Source organism: Primulina tabacum, chromosome 16 (assembly GCF_025594145.1).
Source record: "Primulina tabacum isolate GXHZ01 chromosome 16, ASM2559414v2, whole genome shotgun sequence".
Classification (NCBI taxonomy): Eukaryota; Viridiplantae; Streptophyta; class Magnoliopsida; order Lamiales; family Gesneriaceae; genus Primulina; species Primulina tabacum.
This window is the reverse complement of record NC_134565.1, coordinates 30,244,747-30,263,039: the sequence shown is the minus strand read 5'-3', so window position 1 is coordinate 30,263,039 and position 18,293 is coordinate 30,244,747. Positions and strand designations below refer to the sequence as shown.

The 18,293-nt window shown below is 42.0% G+C and overlaps 1 protein-coding gene across 3 annotated transcripts; it reads left to right on the top strand.

The window, feature by feature from the left end:
• Positions 1-1,527: 1,527 nt before the first annotated feature.
• LOC142529537 (glucan endo-1,3-beta-glucosidase-like) lies at positions 1,528-18,125 on the top strand. Of its 3 annotated transcripts, none has more exons than XR_012815921.1 (2): positions 1,528-1,656; positions 1,873-2,364. XR_012815921.1 is itself a non-coding variant. In XM_075635087.1 (2 exons), the coding sequence occupies exons 1-2, from the start codon at positions 1,560-1,562 to the stop codon at positions 17,878-17,880; spliced, it is 1,038 nt and encodes a 345-aa protein (XP_075491202.1). In that variant the 5' UTR covers positions 1,558-1,559; the 3' UTR covers positions 17,881-18,125. The 3 variants fall into 3 exon arrangements, 2 of the variants coding, with proteins under 2 accessions (XP_075491202.1, XP_075491201.1); XM_075635087.1 differs by lacking the exon at positions 1,873-2,364 and adding an exon at positions 16,940-18,125 and having other exon boundaries at positions 1,558-1,656; XM_075635086.1 differs by lacking the exons at positions 1,528-1,656; positions 1,873-2,364 and adding exons at positions 16,618-16,727; positions 16,940-18,125.
• Positions 18,126-18,293: the final 168 nt, after the last annotated feature.

Below are 18,293 nucleotides of genomic sequence, written 5' to 3'. Positions count from 1 at the left end.
TCTCTCTTATTTATAATTCACTTCATCTCACAAGGAAATCTACAAAATAAAGAAATCAAGAGTTAAATCAATAATATAATATCTTCAAGATCTTTATCATAAATATGATATCTAAAAAAGTCAAATCCAATATTGTACATAATCTTATCAAGAATGAAATTAGACTTAAAGAAGATATTATATCACAATAAAATCTTAACATAATTATCTAGAAAGGCAAAACCATAATTAAATATTATACTCAATCAAATAAACAAAAAAAGATAATATTAGAAAAATCAATTTAATATGAAAATTATATTTCCCTTCATCTCCTTTACTTGACAATGTATACCCATATCTGGTTTAGCGACGTAAGCCTCAGATACGTTCAATTTTTTTATCCAAATAAAACAGCCAAAATATCCCATCAAATTTTCTTGACATGGAAATTGATTATATATAATGGTTTCTAGGCCAATGTTTTGTTCGGCAGGTTATTTGAACAAAACTAGAATCGAGTATTTCGAGTCTTGTTCGATGCTAATTTTTCCACATAATTATCTATAAATTCTTTATAAAGGGGATCAAAACATAACGTAGTGTAAGTAGATTAATACAACGTAAATAACACGATGTAAAAATAAATAAACGATGTTCTATGAATGGATATCTTATAACAAAACAATTTTATGAAGGAAAAGAGAGGAATTTTTTTTAAATTAATTGCAGCCAATCTTATATGAATTTTAATATCATATGATTATATAAGTTCGTTCATTTTCAGTAGAATTAAAATGTTAAAAAATCAAAGGATTTACTTATATTTCATTTCTTGGTATGAAAAATGTTATTATTAAGGGTTACATACATTACTTTCGTAAACTCCCGAGATTGATTAAAACTCCTCATAATTATTGACTCCTTTTATTTTCAAATCATGAGTACACATATCCCTAAAAATACGTATGGATAAGAATACATACGCTCAAGATTTTAAAATATGAGAATGTATGTGCCCAAGATTTGATAAATCATTTTTCATGAAGAGATTTTAGTAATCTCGAGATTTTATTGGGGTGAAGTATGTATCTAACTTTATTATTAATCTTGTAGAAAAAATAATAATTGTTAGGAATTTTTTGGATATAGAGGTATTTTATGAATTTTTAGGTAATTGTTTTTAATAAAAAATGTTTTAAATAATGTTGGAGCGACTGTCCTTGATTACGTGCAGCAGGAGGAGAATCAGCTATTTAATTAATGTAATTTGATGGGTAACAGGAATATTTTTTGAAAGCTTACAATTAAATGTTATTTTTTAAGTATAATTAATTAAGATTGACAATATTTCTCTGTGCAATTATGCCTTGAAAATGTAAATTTGTAATGAGATAAATACGAAAAAGCTTCCAAATTATATTTGATTAACATATATTTTACAACAATCTTGACTGAGATTTGCCTGTTATACAATATTACAACTTTTAATTAATTTTCTAATACTACTTTACATGCCTAAGTATGAAATGGAAATTTTCAATCTCCACGAAACTGTAAAAATATATAGAAGTTTAACAATGGCTAAGTTACATGCGTTGCTCCATTTGCCCGTGAAAAGTGCCGTCACATTCATAATCTTGATTGGGTTATTTCTTCTTTGCTCGCGTTTAGCAGGTCGATTAATATAATTTCCTGTTTATTCATCTTTTTTTTTATTTGTTTTTTGACTCGATAGACTAATTAATTCTCCATTCGTTATTATTGAAATGAATAAATGATATCGAGCTTGATGAATGTTGGATCCAACAAAAATAAAACATGATGCAAATATTGCACCGGAATCAGCAAGAACTAATTATGTTTTGCATGTTAAAAACAAATTAAATGCAGATGCTCAAACGGGAGTATGTTATGGAATCCTGGGCAGCAATTTACCTTCGCCGCCAGATGTGGTTTCACTTTGCCTCCAACACGGTATCCACTCGGTCCGAATCTACAACCCCAACCCCAACATCCTCCAAGCCCTGAGTGGCTCCAAAATTTCAGTCATGGTAGGAATCCCGAACGAAGGATATCCCTGCAATAGGGAAAAACCCTGCTGTAGCACAAGAATGGGTCCAAAAAAATATTAGGAGATTTCCAGGCGTTAGTTTCAAGTACATCGTTGTGGGAAATGAGATCGACCCGTCAGACCCCGCCCATGCCGGAATCGCCCCATATATTGCCCCTGCCATGAAGAACATTTACTCGGCCGTTTCTGGAACTATCAAGGTTTCTACGTCCATAAGCACGACACTTCTCGGCCAGTCCTATCCTCCCTCGGCAGGAGCTTTCCGGGCGGAAATAGCTAGGTTTATTGGCCCGATTATCAATTTCCTCAAGACACATGATGCAACCCGGGTGAAACGGACGAGTCGGGTCAGGAACTCTGCCGGGTAAACTATCAGGATATTGAAGGAAATAGGAGTTAGACGCTGGACTTGGATTGTAACTTCTCGAGCTTCTTGAAGGATCTGTGAATAAGAAAATAACCACGTGAATGGGCGCCGGAGGGGAGTCCGGCGTGGCCACTCCGATGCTTAAGTCAGCAGGGTACTCAAGCAATAAAACCAATGTAGCCAAGTGATGACTGTGATGATTGGTGTGTAGTAAAGGAGAGTATTAAATGTGAATTAATATCTGAAAAAGATAGTAAATGCGAGTAAAGAACCTGATATTTATAGTAGAGGATACAATGATGACCTCGTTCTTCGTGTGAGAGCATTAATTATAATAGGGTGGCTGATTATACCCTATTGTTCTGACATGTCAAATCGCACACTTGTCACATCCAGGCCACTTGATTTATTGACCACTTGTAATAATGTCAGAGATAAATCGGCTATAAACACTGTTGATCGGCGGCATTAAATACTTCACTCATATCGAAATGATCAGGGTGAGGTATTTCTCGGGATTCCTTATAAGAACATAAATGTATAACTTCTCAGGGAGGTTCTGCCTCGGGTGCTCTTGTGGCCTGGCCTCTGATTGACCGGCCCTTCCGTGGGTTCTTCCAGCCACCTTCTCGTTATCCCGGGTAATTTCATGACTCGGGTGCCGATCCGTCCGATTACTTTATTGGTATGGTCAGAACATTTTATTCTCCTGACCCGGGCATTAACCATGGATATTATCCATGACCCGGGATATCTCGGGGCATCATCACTCCTACCTTAATTAGTCGGGCTAGAGTCCACTCGTTGTCCCGATCAGTCTCGTGTGCCCGGTCAGGAAAAATTGTTTGCTTACTCGCTTATTATTATTATTGTTATTTTTTTTAGGCTGATCGTAGTATATGGACACGTGGATTATAGCTGACATAGGCCGTAGGATTTGTCAGAGACTTTTTTTTTCCAAGAAAATGAATCATTATGACGCATTGATTCCTGGACCTGTCTTTTCGAATATCTTCTCGTCTGTATGAATATCTTTGCACTATTTCCGATGGATATCTGAGCCATTGGGTCCATTATGGATTAATGGTGTGGATTGGCTTCACTCTCCTATATATATAACAACCCTTCCTTTGTTCAATGACACCATCATTTATCTTCTAGAGAATAGAATGGCAGGTGCAAGCGGCTCCAAGACTCCTGGTATGGCGGAAGAGTTCATGAAAACATCCCGCGAGAAACGAAAGCTGGAACTGGAGGATGAAGTCTTCCATAAAATTATCCACTACTGGGAAAAGCTTCAGAGATTGAAGTTTCTCTACGAGACTGGGGAAACTAATACTCCTAGACTGGTGGTAAAGCTGAAGGAGTATCGGGAACGTCTGCACGTTTCTGAGACAGCTGATCTCTTCAAGGACGATTATGTCTACGAGCTGATGCTCTACAAGGAAAGGAAAATTCTGACGGACATTGTCGAATCCGACAGCTTCCTCAAATCGTCTACTGGAGAAGTAAAGGGCTGGATGACCCTGTGGATGATGTTTGTAGAGGAAGCATATTATGATGTAGTCCGCAAGAATTTCTTTTTCTGAATAAAAGTTATTTTTGTTTTATATCTCCGTTACTTCCCCAGCACCCTTTCCGGAATAAAAATGCTTGTCCATTTCTAATTCTGTCGAGAATTTCAGTTTTTCTAGATATTGTATTTGTACTAGGAACTGAATAAAATAAATCTCCTTAACTGAGATGCCGGGAGCTAAAATTCCTCGTGCTATAGAATAAGATGCCGGGGCCTCAAACCTCCCGGGCTATGATGTAGAATCATAATGACGCATGTATCAATATTAAATTCCTGTCGAAAAACGTTCCATATTTCGAGATGGATAAGAATGATGCTTCGATAACCGTGAACGTCCTTTCGTCTTACTTGATACCATTTACGAGGTGCATCCATTAAATGTCATGTGCCTATAAATAAGAGAATAGAAATGAAAGGTGAACATCAGTTCAACATGTCTTCAAGTGACTCCACTAATTGCAGGAGCACACACGTCTTAGTAACCAACGCAATGCGTCCTCATCTGGAGGACTTGAAGAAGACGATTGAAGAATTAATCTGGGTGAAGGTCATGTCTACCTGGTACAAGGTTCAAGACCTAAATGATACCTACCGGAACGGTTTGGCTCCTACTCGAGCACAAAGAGCAAGAGCAAGGAAGTACACCCGAGAATTTGAAGTGGGTAGAGTTACAGATCTGGCTACCGACCAGGTTCTGTTACACATGATGCTGTGGAAAGAATGGCATCAATTGGAAAAGATCTTAACTGCTGAGTCCTTCATCAATCTTCGGATTCATGAATTGACCGACTGGCTAACTGAATGGCAAATTTATGTATATTCAATAATGGATAATGTAACAATTCGCCGGATCTTTCTTTAATAATGAAAAATTATTAATTATCGTGTCTTATGTTTCTTTATCTCCTGCACGCAAATAGGTACAAATAACCAATAAACAATAGTACCCCGGGCTTATAAGAATATGCCGGGGCCTCCCATTATTCGAGCCTGTAGATAGTGCCGGGACCTTGCGTCTCCCGGGCTAATATGCTTCGTTGGTTAATGTAACCGGTCAATCCATAAGGATTATTATGATGCATGCTTATTTATGTCAACGAAAATCGTTTCATATTCCAAGGTTATAACACCTAGATATTCGTGTACGTCTTTCCGTCTACTCTGCTCTATATTCAAGACTAATCCTGACCGTTTATGTATTCAGTCAATGATGGTGATCAACTTTCCTTTTGGGTAAATAGGAAGGCGCTTCGACTGCCTAGGGCCTCTTTACCTTCTTTAACATTAAATGTCACCTTCCTATAAATAAGACGATATGGATGAAATGAGTATTAGTTCATCATGTCGAGCTCAAGTGATTCCAGTGTCTGCAGCAGTACAGTCTCTTCCATTGGTGCACATAGCCAAATACCAGCCGAGCTACGTCCCTATGTGGAGAATCTAAAAAGAACTGTCGAAGAGTATACCGAAGTAAAGGTTATGTCCACTTGGTACAAGATTCAAGATATTACCCTCGCTTACCAGAATGGCCTGGCTCTTACTCGTGCACAGAGAGCAGTGGCGAGGAAATATAGGCGAGAGCTTGAAATAGCTCGAACTGCAGACCTAGCCACCGACCAAGCTCTGTTGCATGCTATGCTGTGGAAGGAGTGGCATCATTTGAACAAGATTTCAACCGCCGAGTCCTTCACCAATCTCTACTTTCAAGAGTTGACTGATTGGATGAATGAATGGCAAGATTATATATCTTCTAGAATAGCTGTAATACGACGCCGACCATTTTCTTAATAAAAATTTTAATGTATCTTGCTACTTAATATCTTTTGTGAAGAAGCCGGCATAGATTAAGAATCAATAAACAAGAAAACCATAAGCTATTAATTGATCGCAGGGTCCTCGTGCCACCCGCACTTAAGATAATACGCCGGGGCTTCGTACCACCCGGGATTAGGATAATACGCCGGGGCTTCGTGCCACCCGGGCTTAGGATAATACGCCGGGGCTTAGCCTTCCCTGATCATTTAATGAGATGTCAGAACGACGCATTCCCCTCTGACAAGCTGTGAGGAACTGTCCGTATTCCGAGCAAGTGAATGACTATAATTTCTCGATTTGTGCTCACGTCTTTTCAAATATCCCGCCCAATGATGCCGCTCAATTTCCGAGGCTGATCTGGTCCGTTCGATCTGCTTTAGATCAACGGTATAGATCACCCTCTTCCCCTATATATAGTATATGACTGGTTTTCAAAATTCACTTGCAAGTTCCCTTGTAGCGAAGCTCTGCCAAATTCTTTCCTCGAGCTTTTCCGTCACGTGGGTGTTATTCCGGCGATCTTTCCGTTCATCGACAACCGGTCACCATCTCCATTTCTTCCTAGTAAGTCTTCTTTCCTCATTTACCCTTTTCATTATGTCAAACTCCACATCTTCCACGTCTGGCAAAAATGTCAGGGGCCGATCGGAGGATAACTCCCCGACCCCTTCTGAGACCTCCGTTCGCCTTCCAGTAGGTATTCCTATTTCCCATTCTCGACCCCTTAAAAAATCCAAAACTTCTTCTTCTCGGCCTGCTGGTACCCAGGGCAAGGGAAAAGAAAAGGCCACAAGTCTCCATGGTTTTCCACTGTGACTTCTACCATTTGCCCGGGTAGTATAGAGGAGTTGAAATCTTTGGGCTCCATCCCTTCTACTTATGACATCAAAATTCCCGGACCGAACGATCACCCAGATACCCCTCCCCCCGGCTATCATGCTTTCTTTCTTGAGCAGCTCAAGAGTGGTCTCCGCTTCCCGGTACACCACTTCTTTGAGGGAGTTTCCCGTTTTTTCAACCTTCCCATCAACCACCTCCATCCTAACGCTTTTCGTATTATGGCTGCTACTTTTGTACTGTTCCGTATGAAACAACTTCTCATCAATTCTTCAATTTTTCATTATTTTTATTCTTGCCGGTTTAATGATGGGGTATTTTCTTTTATGGCCCGGATGCATTACCGGTTCTTAACTGATATCCCTTCCTCTTTGAAGGGATGGAAGACAAAATTTTTCTTTCTTCAATTCCCGACTCTCCCCACCACTGCTTTGGGCTTTTTTTCTGCTATGCCCTCCCAACCCGAGCTTCCCCGGGATTACAAACTCCTCCCTCCTTTTATCCAAGCCTGGGGGGCCCTAGAAAAACAATCTTATCTTTCCTCTGTATTGATTGGGGGGGACAACTTGATTCATTATGGGATTGGGTCCCGGCCTGAAGACCCCGTGGACAAGATAATAGATGAGTTCAATCACCCCGGGTCGCAGGCTGGTAAAGTATTATCTTACCATTATTTCCCTTTACGTATCCTTCACTTGCTTGGTCATCTGACATGCTGTTTTTGTAATGCAGCCGAGGACATGATCAGGACGAGTTTCCAGGAGGCCGCGGCTAAGAGAAAAGCCGAACAAAAAAGAGCCTGTGCTGAGAAAAAAGCTCGGGAAACTCAAGAGGAGGAAGAATGCCAAGCCCGAGAATTGGCTGAAGCCCGGGAAACTGAAGGACAGGGGGACGAAGCAGAAATGATGGTTCGTGAGGAACCCATTCTTCCCCAGGAAGAATCCACCGTCCCAGCTACCGAAGAGGATCCAGCTCCTCTTAATCAACGAAAGAGGAAAGCCATCCAGGAGCCGGTGGTGGCAGTAGAGGATGACGTCGAGGAGGTCGTCCGGTCTCCTCCTATGACAGGTTCTTCTACCGGGCCCTCTGGGGGAAGGCCTTGGGTTATCCCCAACATCTTCGGGGAAGATATCAGTGCGGACCTTCTTAAAATGATCTGGGGCCTTCTTCGTCCTGACGAGGTGGCACACCTTCAGGGACTCCATCCCAACATGCTTCTCTGAAAAGGAACGTCCCGGGTTTTTTCTGTAAGTTCAGGAAATTGTAACCCCCCCCCCCCCCCCATTTTCTTCTCTTCTTTCTTTCTCTTTTCTCGCTTTATCCCCAAGTTTGAACAATATTTTCAGGGCCTGCAGATGCTCGTACATTCTTACGAGCGAGTAGCTACGTAGCTAAAGGGGCCAATGCTCGGGCTACCTCGGCCCAGGAGACGCATGCTAAACTCCGAGAGGAGGTGGGCCGTTTGAGCGAACTTCACGAGCATGTGTTGGCTCGGGAGAGGGCTGTCTGGGAGCAACAAATGGATTTGATACGGGTGGAGCTGACAGTGGCCCGAGCAGAGACACAAGCGTTAAAGGAGGAAGCCGAGTCCTCCCGTGCTCGAGCTGATGGTCTCCAGGCTGTCGTATCCCTTCTTAAGACTGCTCAGGAGGAGCAGATGACCAACTTTTTAAAATCTCCTGAGTTTAAGCTGATGTTGGCTAAGAAAGCCTTTCCGTACTTTGAGCAGGGTTTCAACAAGTGCCTGGAACAATTCGAGGAGGCGGGTTTGGTCCCAGCTGACCGGGAAGATTTTCCTGATTTAGAGAAGGACAGTAGCCTCTCTCCCAGACGAGGAGGAGGAGCAGAACAAGGAGCATGATCCCAAATAAAACTAGTTTTTTTTTTTTTTTTTTCTCCCGGGTTCCGGGCACTTTGTAAATATCTTCTTTGTTAATGAGATCTCTTCATCGCATTTGATAACGGCTTCCCCGATATTCCTAGATTTGAAAGTATAACCGGGGTACGGGTCCACCGGGCCAGGGTACGGGTCCCTGGACTTGAAAGTATAACCGGGGTAGGGGTCCACCGGGCCAGGGTACGGGTCCCTGGACTTGAAAGTATAACCGGGGTACGGGTCCACCGGGCCAGGGTACGGGTCCCTGGACTTGAAAGTATTTGAACGCTTTCTCGAACAATCTTTTTATTTGATGTAGAAATCAGTAGATACAAGTATTTTCTACACATAATATCTCTTTAAATGAAAAGCATTCCATGGCCTCTTGAGAGTTTGTCCCAGGGAATTTTCAAGATAATAAGCTGCACCAGAACTGATTCTTTGAATTATTTTGAAGGGTCCTTCCCATTTTGCTTCCAATTTCCCTACATCGCCCACCGGTTTCACCTTTTTCATGACCAAGTCCCCTATCTGAAAGTTTCGCGCCCGAACATTCTTATTATAGGATTTCATTACCTGGCTACGATAAGCTTCCATTCGAATGTTAGCTCTGTCTCGTCTTTCTTCAACCAGATCAAGTTCAATGGCCCGGGACTGATCATTGTGATTTGGGTAGGACTTTATCCGAATAGAAGATTGCCCGATCTCCACTGACAGGACTGCTTCTGACCCATAGACAAGGCTATAGGGTGTTTCCCGGGTAGATGATCGAGGAGTAGTTCGGTAAGCCCATAAGACACTTGGCAATTCCTCCACCCAATCTTTACCTTTCCCATGGAGCTGGGCCTTCAGTGCTTGCACGAGGATCCTGTTAGTTACTTCCGTCTGGCCATTAGCCTGAGGGTAGGCTACTGAGGTGAAGGATTGAATAATCTTCATTTCATGACACCAGGAGGTGATCTTTTTTTCCCTGGAATTGTCTTCCATTGTCGGAAATTAGCTTCCTAGGGATGCCGTATCTGCAAACAATGCTTTTTCAAAGAAATTTCATAACTTCGTCTTCAGTAATCCTGGCTAATGGCTCAGTTTCCACCCACTTGGAGAAATAATCAATAGCCACTAGAAGAAATCTTTTTTGTGCCCGGGCCATGGGGAAGGGGCCCACTATATCTAGACCCCATTGATCAAAAGGGCATGAGGCGGAGATTGGTTGCATACTTGCAGTTGGGCGATTGTGAAAATTGGAATGGTGTTGGCAACCCTGACATTTTTGGACTAGTCTGGCGGCATCTTGATCCATCCGGGGCCACCAAAATCCTGCTAATAGGGCTTTCCGAGACAGGGCCATCCCTCCCAAGTGTTTTCCACAGCATCCTTCATGAATTTCCCGGAGGATGTACTCTACTTCACTTTCTGAGATACATTTCAATAGAGGACCCATGTATGATCGCCTGTAAAGAGTGTTGTTCAATAGAGTGAACCTGAGTGCTTGCTTCTTTATCTTTAAAGCCTGAACTCGGTCAATCGAAAGCTTGGCATGGACTATGTATTCAATCAGGGGAGTCATCCATGAATTTATTTGGGTAGGTGATGCCTCATCAATAATAGTACCAATCGGGTAAAATACATGATTTCCCGGGTACTTACTTCGGACATAGAAGCAGCTAACTTGGCCAGACTATCAGCTTCCTCATTCTCTCCCCGGGGGATTTGTTCGATGCTCCATTCGGTAAAAGTGGCAGCTCGGGCTGCTATGAGTTTCAAGTATTTGAGCATTTTTTCATCTTTGGCCTCGTAAGCACCCTCAATTGTTGTGCCACTAACTGAGAATCAGAGTAAATAATTACTCGGGAGGCTCCAACTTCTTGGGCGGCTTGTAATCCTGACAAAACAGCTTCATATTCAGCTTCGTTATTTGTAATCCGGGAATCGATTCTCAGGGCCAATTTTATCTTTTCTTCGAATGGGGCTACTATGACCACTCCAACTCCGCATCCGGATAGATTTGAAGCGCCATCAACGAAGACTCTCCATACCTCCTCCTCTGTCGGTTGGATCATTTCTATCAAGAAGTCTGTCAGAGCCTGAGCTTTGATAGCGGTCCGGGGTTGATACTCAATGTCGTATTCCCCCAGCTCTATTGTCCATTTCACCATTCTTCCTGAGACTTCCGAATGTGTCATTATTCTTCCGAGTGGGGAATTGGTGAGGACCACTATCGGATGAGACAAAAAGTATGGCCTTAATTTTCGGGCAGTCATTACCAGGGCTAGAGCTATTTTTTCCATTTCACTATATTTCAACTCTGCTCCTCGGAGGGCGTGACTAACATAATACACGGGCCTCTGATATGTCCCTTCTTTCTTGATGAGCACAGAACTGACAGCATGTTCAGTGGCAGACAAATAAATCCACAACTTTTCCCCCGGCTCCGGCTTTACCAAAACAGGTAATTCGGATAAGTGTTTTTTCAAGTCTTGGAAAGCTTGTTCGCACCCTTCATTCCAACCAAACTTCTGGGCCTTTCTGAGGATTTGAAAAAAAGGATAGCTCCGGTGAGCAGATCGAGAGATGAATCGGGACAAAGCAGCAATCCTCCCGGTCAATTTCTGTACATCCCGAGTAGATTGAGGGGAGGGCATGTCAATCACAGCTTTTATCTTTTCCGGGTTGACTTCAATTCCTCCGTCTGTAACCATGAAACCCAGAAACTTTCCACTCTTGACCCCGAACACACATTTGGCTGGGTTGAGGTTAATCTCATACTTTTCCAACGTGGCAAAAGTCTCTGTCAAATCATCAATAAAACAAGACATTTCTCGAGTCTTAATCAAGATATCATCCACATATACCTCAATATTCCTGCCTATCTGCTTTTGGAAGACTTGACTCATTAGGCGTTGGTATGTGGCCCCGGCATTCTTTAATCCAAATGGCATGAGCACATAGCAAAAGGTGCCCCTAGAAGTGATGAAGCTGGCCTAATCTTGATCTTCTCGGGCCATGGGGATTTGGTGATAACCCTGATATGCATCCATGAAACTTAGTAACTCAAAGCCGGAAGTTGAATCCACCAACTGATCGATTCGAGGAAGTGGGTAACAATCCTTCGGGCAAGCTTTGTTCAGATCCCGAAATCTACACACATTCTCCACTTCCCTGTGGCTTTAGGAACAAGGACCACATTAGAGAGCCATGTGGGAAATTGGACTTCCCTGATGTGGCCGGCTCCCAACATTTCCTTCACATGTTCTTCTATGATTTTGTCTTTTTCGGGCCCGAAGTGCCTTTTCTTCTGTTTTATAGGTCAGGATCCAGGGATGATGTTTAATTTGTGCTCGGCTACTTTGGGTGATATTCCCACAAGTTCCTATTGGGACCATGCAAAAATAGAGATATTAGCTCTTAAACAGGCTAGGAGTTTTACCCGGGTGGAGTCTTCCAGGTCTCGGGCCACTCGGATACTTTTTCCTGGTTTTATTTCGACCACCTCTTGCTCGTCCTCTGCAACAAAATTTACTTCATTCCCTTCGTACCTCCTTTGCTCCCTGAGCCACTTTCTTTCCCCTGTCCTCCCTTCTCGCCCTTTTCTGATCTACTCGGATTGTTTCACCATAGCATTTCCGGGATGAGGGCTGGTCTCCCTTAACCTCTCCCACCTGCCCTCGTATCGGGAACTTGATCTTCTGGTGATAAGTGGAGGCTACAGCTCTCATCTCGTTCATAGCTGGCCTTCCAATGATTACGTTATACGAAGATGAGGCATCTACTATGGTGAAAACTGTCATAACTGTCTTCCTCAAATCTCCACTTCCAAGTGTTAGGGGTAGAGTGATTTCCCCTTCAGGGTATACAGCATGACCGGCAAAGCCGAACAGAGCAGTCGCAACTACTTCCAGCGGATATTCATGTAAATCCATCTGGACCAGGGCTTCCTTGAAAATAACATTAACAGAACTCCCATTATCCACAAAAACTCTCAACACGTCATAATTAGCGACCCGGGCCTGAATAACCAGAGCATCATTATGAGGTAGGCTGACTCCTCTGAGGTCTTCCGGGCCAAAACTAATAACCGGCTCACTTCGATCCCTCCCATCAACTTCTAAGCACACTCTTCTACCCCTTGCTTTCCTGGCTCGGTTGGAATCACCATCAGTAGATCCTCCCGAAATCATTTTGATCACTCCCCGGATAGGGGGAAGGTCTTTTCGTTCCACTTGTCTGCTTTTTTCTTCCATAAAGTTCCCTTCTGCTCTCCTGCTTCCACCGAGGATGTCAGCCGATCTCCTAGGAACATTCGGTCCAGGTCGTCGTGATACCCAGGGCGGCGACCTGGGCTCCTCCCGAATAGGACGAGATTCCGGCTCAGTATGCCTCTTAAATCCCTTCCTAAGGGATCGGCATTCATTCGTGTTGTGGGAGCATTCTTTATGTAGGGTGCAATATCTGACCTTCTCTGATCGGACCGACCGGACTGTGAGATTAGAGAGTGGGGCCACATCCGAGCTGCATTCTTGAACTTCCATACCCCGGGCATTTCTCAAAGGAACATGAGAAAGATGCCCGGAACCATTCCTCTTGTTACTTCTTTCCTCAGGCCTGACAGCCCGGTCTCCCCTTGTTCTCTTCAATGCTTCTCTCTTCTGGTGCTGGGCTTCTTCCATATTGATGTACTTTTTTGCCCGGGACAAAAGATCTTTGAAATCTCCGGGTAGTTTTTTGGTGAGGGAGCGGAAGAAATCCCCTTCTAGCAATCCTTGCGTGAAAGCAGTAGTTTTCGTCTCGGGCGCGCAAGCAGGCACGTCTAAGGCTACTCGGTTGAATCTTTTGATATAAGCTCTTAGAGTTTCCTCCGAGCGCTGCTTTACCTCGAATAGGCTAAATGCGGTTCTTTTATATTTCTTACTACTGCTGAACTGATGTAAGAACACTTTCTGAAAATCTTCGAAAGAGAGAATACTCTGAGGAGCTAAACCCTCAAACCACCTTTGTGCCGAGTCAATCAGAGTGGTTAGAAACACTTTGCATTTAATTTGGTCCCCATAACAATGCAACATAGCCATGTTTTCGAAACCAGCGAGGTGCTCTTCGGGGTCAGAACTCCCATCGTAGTCCTTGATTTTAGCCGACTTGAAATGCCCGGGTAATGGTTCCCGAACAATGATGTCAGAAAATGGGCAACCTTTTGCAACTGGAGCGCTGCCTTTAGAACCAACATGCCCTTCTAACACTTTCACTTTTTTCCTCAATTCTTCCAATTCTTCTGCAACAGTGGGAGACTTAGAACCCGCGCTTGATTCCCCCTCCTCTTCCCTTCTCTCTTTCCTTAGCGGCTGTTCATGTTGTTGCTCGGGATGACTGGCATGGTGAGAAGTGGCCTTCTTTGCCGTGGTCATCTTAATAGCATCAATTATAATCTTCTGTAACTCCTCGGGGGTTAAATGAATGGTAGGCTGAGGACCATTAGGGGGAGGACCATCAGCACCAGAGATACGAGTGTTGTTTTCTCCTTGAACATGAGTGTTGTTTTGATTTGCTGTTCTTCTGATAGGAGCCATATCAACGTCTTAGAACTCCAATTTCCCACAGACGGCGCCAATGATGCAACCCGGGCGAAACGGACGAGTCGGGTCAGGAACTTTGCCGGGTAAACTATCAGGCTATTGAAGGAAATAGGAGTTAGACGCTGGACTTGGATTGTAACTTCTCGAGCTTCTTGAAGGATCTGTGAATAAGAAAATAACCACGTGAATGGGCACCGGAGGGGAGTCCGGCGTGGCCACTCCGATGCTTAAGTCAGCAGGGTACTCAAGCAATAAAACCAATGTAGCCAAGTGATGACTGTGATGATTGGTGTGTAGTAAAGGAGAGTATTAAATGTGAATTAATATCTGAAAAAGATAGTAAATGCGAGTAAAGAACATGATATTTATAGTAGATGATACAATGATGACCTCGTTCTTCGTGTGAGAGCATTAATTATAATAAGGTGGCTGATTATACCCTATTGTTCTGACATGTCAAATCGCACACTTGTCACATCCAGGCCACTTGATTTATTGACCACTTGTAATAATGTCAAAGATAAATCGGCTATAAACACTGTTGATCGGCGGCATTAAATACTTCACTCATATCGAAATGATCAGGGTGAGGTATTCCTCGGGATTCCTTATAAGAACATAAATGTATAACTTCTCAGGGAGGTTCTGTCTCGGGTGCTCTCGTGGCCTGGCCTCTGATTGACCGGCCCTTCCGTGGGTTCTTCCAGCCACCTTCTCGTTATCCCGGGTAATTTCATGACTCGGGTGCCGATCCGTCTGATTACTTTATTGGTAAGGTCAGAACCTTTTATTCTCCTGACCCGGGCATTAACCATGGATATTATCCATGACCCGGGATATCTCGGGGCATCATCAACACATAACTCTCCTTTACTCGCAAATATATACCAATTTCTTTCTTACGCAGGGGATCCAAGCCACGTAAGCCTGTAATACGCTCTTTTCACTTCTCCTTCGGCTGTCGTAATAGACGGGCCTTATAGGTACCAAAACATGTTCGTATCGATCCTGGATGCCATTCACGTGGCTCTGGAGAAGTACGGGGCACAAAATGTAGACATCGTGGTTTCGAAACGGGTTGGCCTACTGCCGGTGGACCAGCTATACCTGTGGAGAATGCAAGGATTTATAACAACAACTTGGTTAATCATGTACGTGGTGTAACCCCGAGGAGGCCTGGAAAGTATATCGAAGCTTATATATTCGACTTGATCGATGAGGATCAAAAGAGCTCGGAATTCGAAAAACATTGGGGTGGTCTTTTATCCAAATAAACAGCCTAAATATCAAATCTCATTTTCTTGATCCGGGAATTGATTATATATACATGTTTACTATACATGCTTGTACAAGGTAAATAAGAAACTTCCAAGCGGAGATAGACTGTGCAGCTGATATGAACAAATACACATTAATCTTAGGTGCAAAAACGCACCATCAGTAATTTATCTGTTTATCCAATATTTTTTATTTGTAGTTTGATGATGGTTTTCTGACCGATGTTTGATTTGCCGGCTATTCTTTAACCAACTTAAAACTACTAAAATTGTGGGAAACTATTTTTTTGTTGATTAGGTCTCTTGTGAGACGATCTCACGAATATTTATCTGTGAGGCGAGTCAACTCTACCGATATTCCCAATAAAAAATAATACTTTTTCATGGATGACCCGAATGAGAGATCTGTCTCACAAAATACGACTCGTGAAGCCGTCTCACACAAGTTTTTGCCTTTTTTGTTCTATTAAATTGTCTAATTTTGGGTTTTGGTTCATTAGTTTGTCAAATTTTGTATTTGATATACTAACTTTTCATGTGGCACATGCGATCCAAGTATATCTCTGAGTCTTATCACCACTTTCGACGAAAAACTATTAAAATTAACTAAAAAATACATAACTAAGTCTTAGATTGGACAACATAAAAAATCAAAAATCGCAAAATAACAAACATATAAAACTAAATTGCGGTTTTCCCTATTTTTAATCATGGATTGAAATGTGTACTATTTCTTTAGTTATTTGTTTTGGCTCCTGCTTTCCCTAAGCAAGTAATGATTTACCTTTCTTTCTTCAGTGAGCGAGTCGTTTTTCTCTTAGTCTTTTACTAACCTAACTCCCATTCCTTCTCTCTTTGGAAGTCTTTGAAACCGGTCTCTCTCTTTCGATGTGGTCGAAGAGTCTTCCTTTCAGTCGGAAAGTAGAGCGAGTCTAGGGTTCGAATCCCGTTTCCTAATGATCCGTAAGCAGTAAAAATATATGTTTATAATGTAGAAAAAGTTTTTATTTACATCTTTATTTTTCGTTTTGTAATTATGCCATAAAAATGTATATATGTAATGAGATAAATATGAAAAAGCTTCCAGATTATATTTGATTCGCATATATTTTACAACAATCTTGACTGAGATTTCCATGTCTTTGTGCAATATTACAACTTTTAATTAATTTTCTAATACTACTTTACATGCCTATAAGTATGAGATCGAAATTTTCACTCTCCATGAAACTGTAAATATATATATATATATAAGTTAAACAATGGCTAAGTTACATGCGTTGCTCCATTTGCCCGTGAAAAGTACCGTCACATTCATGATCTTGATTGCGTTATTTCTTCTTTGCTCGAGTTTAGCAGGTCTATTAACATAATTTCCTGTTTATTCATCTTTTTTGTTTTTGTTTTTGACTCGATAGACTAATTAATTCTCCATTCGTTATTATTGAAATGAATAAATGATATAGAGCGATGAATGTTGGCTTCAAGAAAATTGTAACATGATGCAAATATTGCACTGGAATCAGCAAGAACTAATTATGTTTTGTATGTTTCAAACAAATTAAATCCAGATGCTCAAACAGGAGTATGTTATGGTATCCTCGGTAGCAATTTACCTTCGCCACCAGAGGTGGTTTCACTTTGCCTCCAACACAGTATCCGCTCGGTCCGAATCTACAACCCCAACCCCAACATCCTCCAAGCCCTGAGTGGCTCCAAAATTTCAGTCATGGTAGGAATCCCGAACGAAGATATCCCTGAAATAGGGAAAAACCCTGCTGTAGCACAAGAATGGGTCCAAAACAATATCAGGAGATTTCCAGGCGTAAGTTTCAAGTACATCGTTGTGGGAAATGAGATCAACCCATTAGACCCCGCCTATGCCGGAATAGCCCCATTTGTTGGCCCTGCCATGGAGAACATTTACTCGGCCGTTTCTGGAACTATCAAGGTTTCTACGTCCATAAGCATGGGACTTCTCGGCCAGTCGTATCCTCCCTCGGCAGGAGCTTTCAGGGCGGAAATAGCTGGGTTTATTGGCCCGATTATCAATTTCCTCAAGACACGTAACTCTCCTTTACTTGCAAATATATACCCATTTCTGGCTTACGCAGGGGATCCAAGCCACATAAGCCTGGAATACGCTCTTTTCACTTCACCTTCGGATGTCGTCATAGACGGGCCTTATAGGTACCAAAACCTGTTCGTAGCGATCCTGGATGCCATTCACGTGGCTTTGGAGAAGTACGGGGGACAAAATGTAGACGTCGTGGTTTCCGAAACGGGTTGGCCTACTGCCGGTGGACCAGCTACAACTGTTGAGAATGCAAGGATTTATAACAACAACTTGGTTAATCATGTACGTGGTGGAACCCCGAGGAGGCCTGGAAAGTATATCGAAGCTTATATATTCGACTTGATCGATGAGGATCAAAAGAGCCCGGAATTCGAAAAACATTGGGGGGTCTTTTATCCAAATAAACAGCCTAAATATCAAATCTCATTTTCATGATCTAGGAATTGATTATATATACATGTTTACTGTACATGCATGTACAAGGTAAATAAGAAACTTCCAAGCGGAAATAGATTGTGCAACTGATATGAACAAATGCACAGTTAATCTTAGTTGCAAAAACGCACTATCAATAATTTATCTATTTATCCAATTTTTTTTATTTGCAGTTTGATGATGGTTTTCTGACTGATGTTTGATCTGCTGGTTATTCTTTAACCAACTAAAAACTACTAAAATTATGAGAAAATATTTTTTATGTCTATTAAATTGTCTAATTTTGGGTTTTGGTTCATTAGTTTGTCAAATTTTGTATTTGATATATTAATTTTTAATTTTCGACTATTTTAGTTCAATCGTGTACGGGACATTTGATAAATCAGCAATTTTTTATGTCACATAAGCATTTT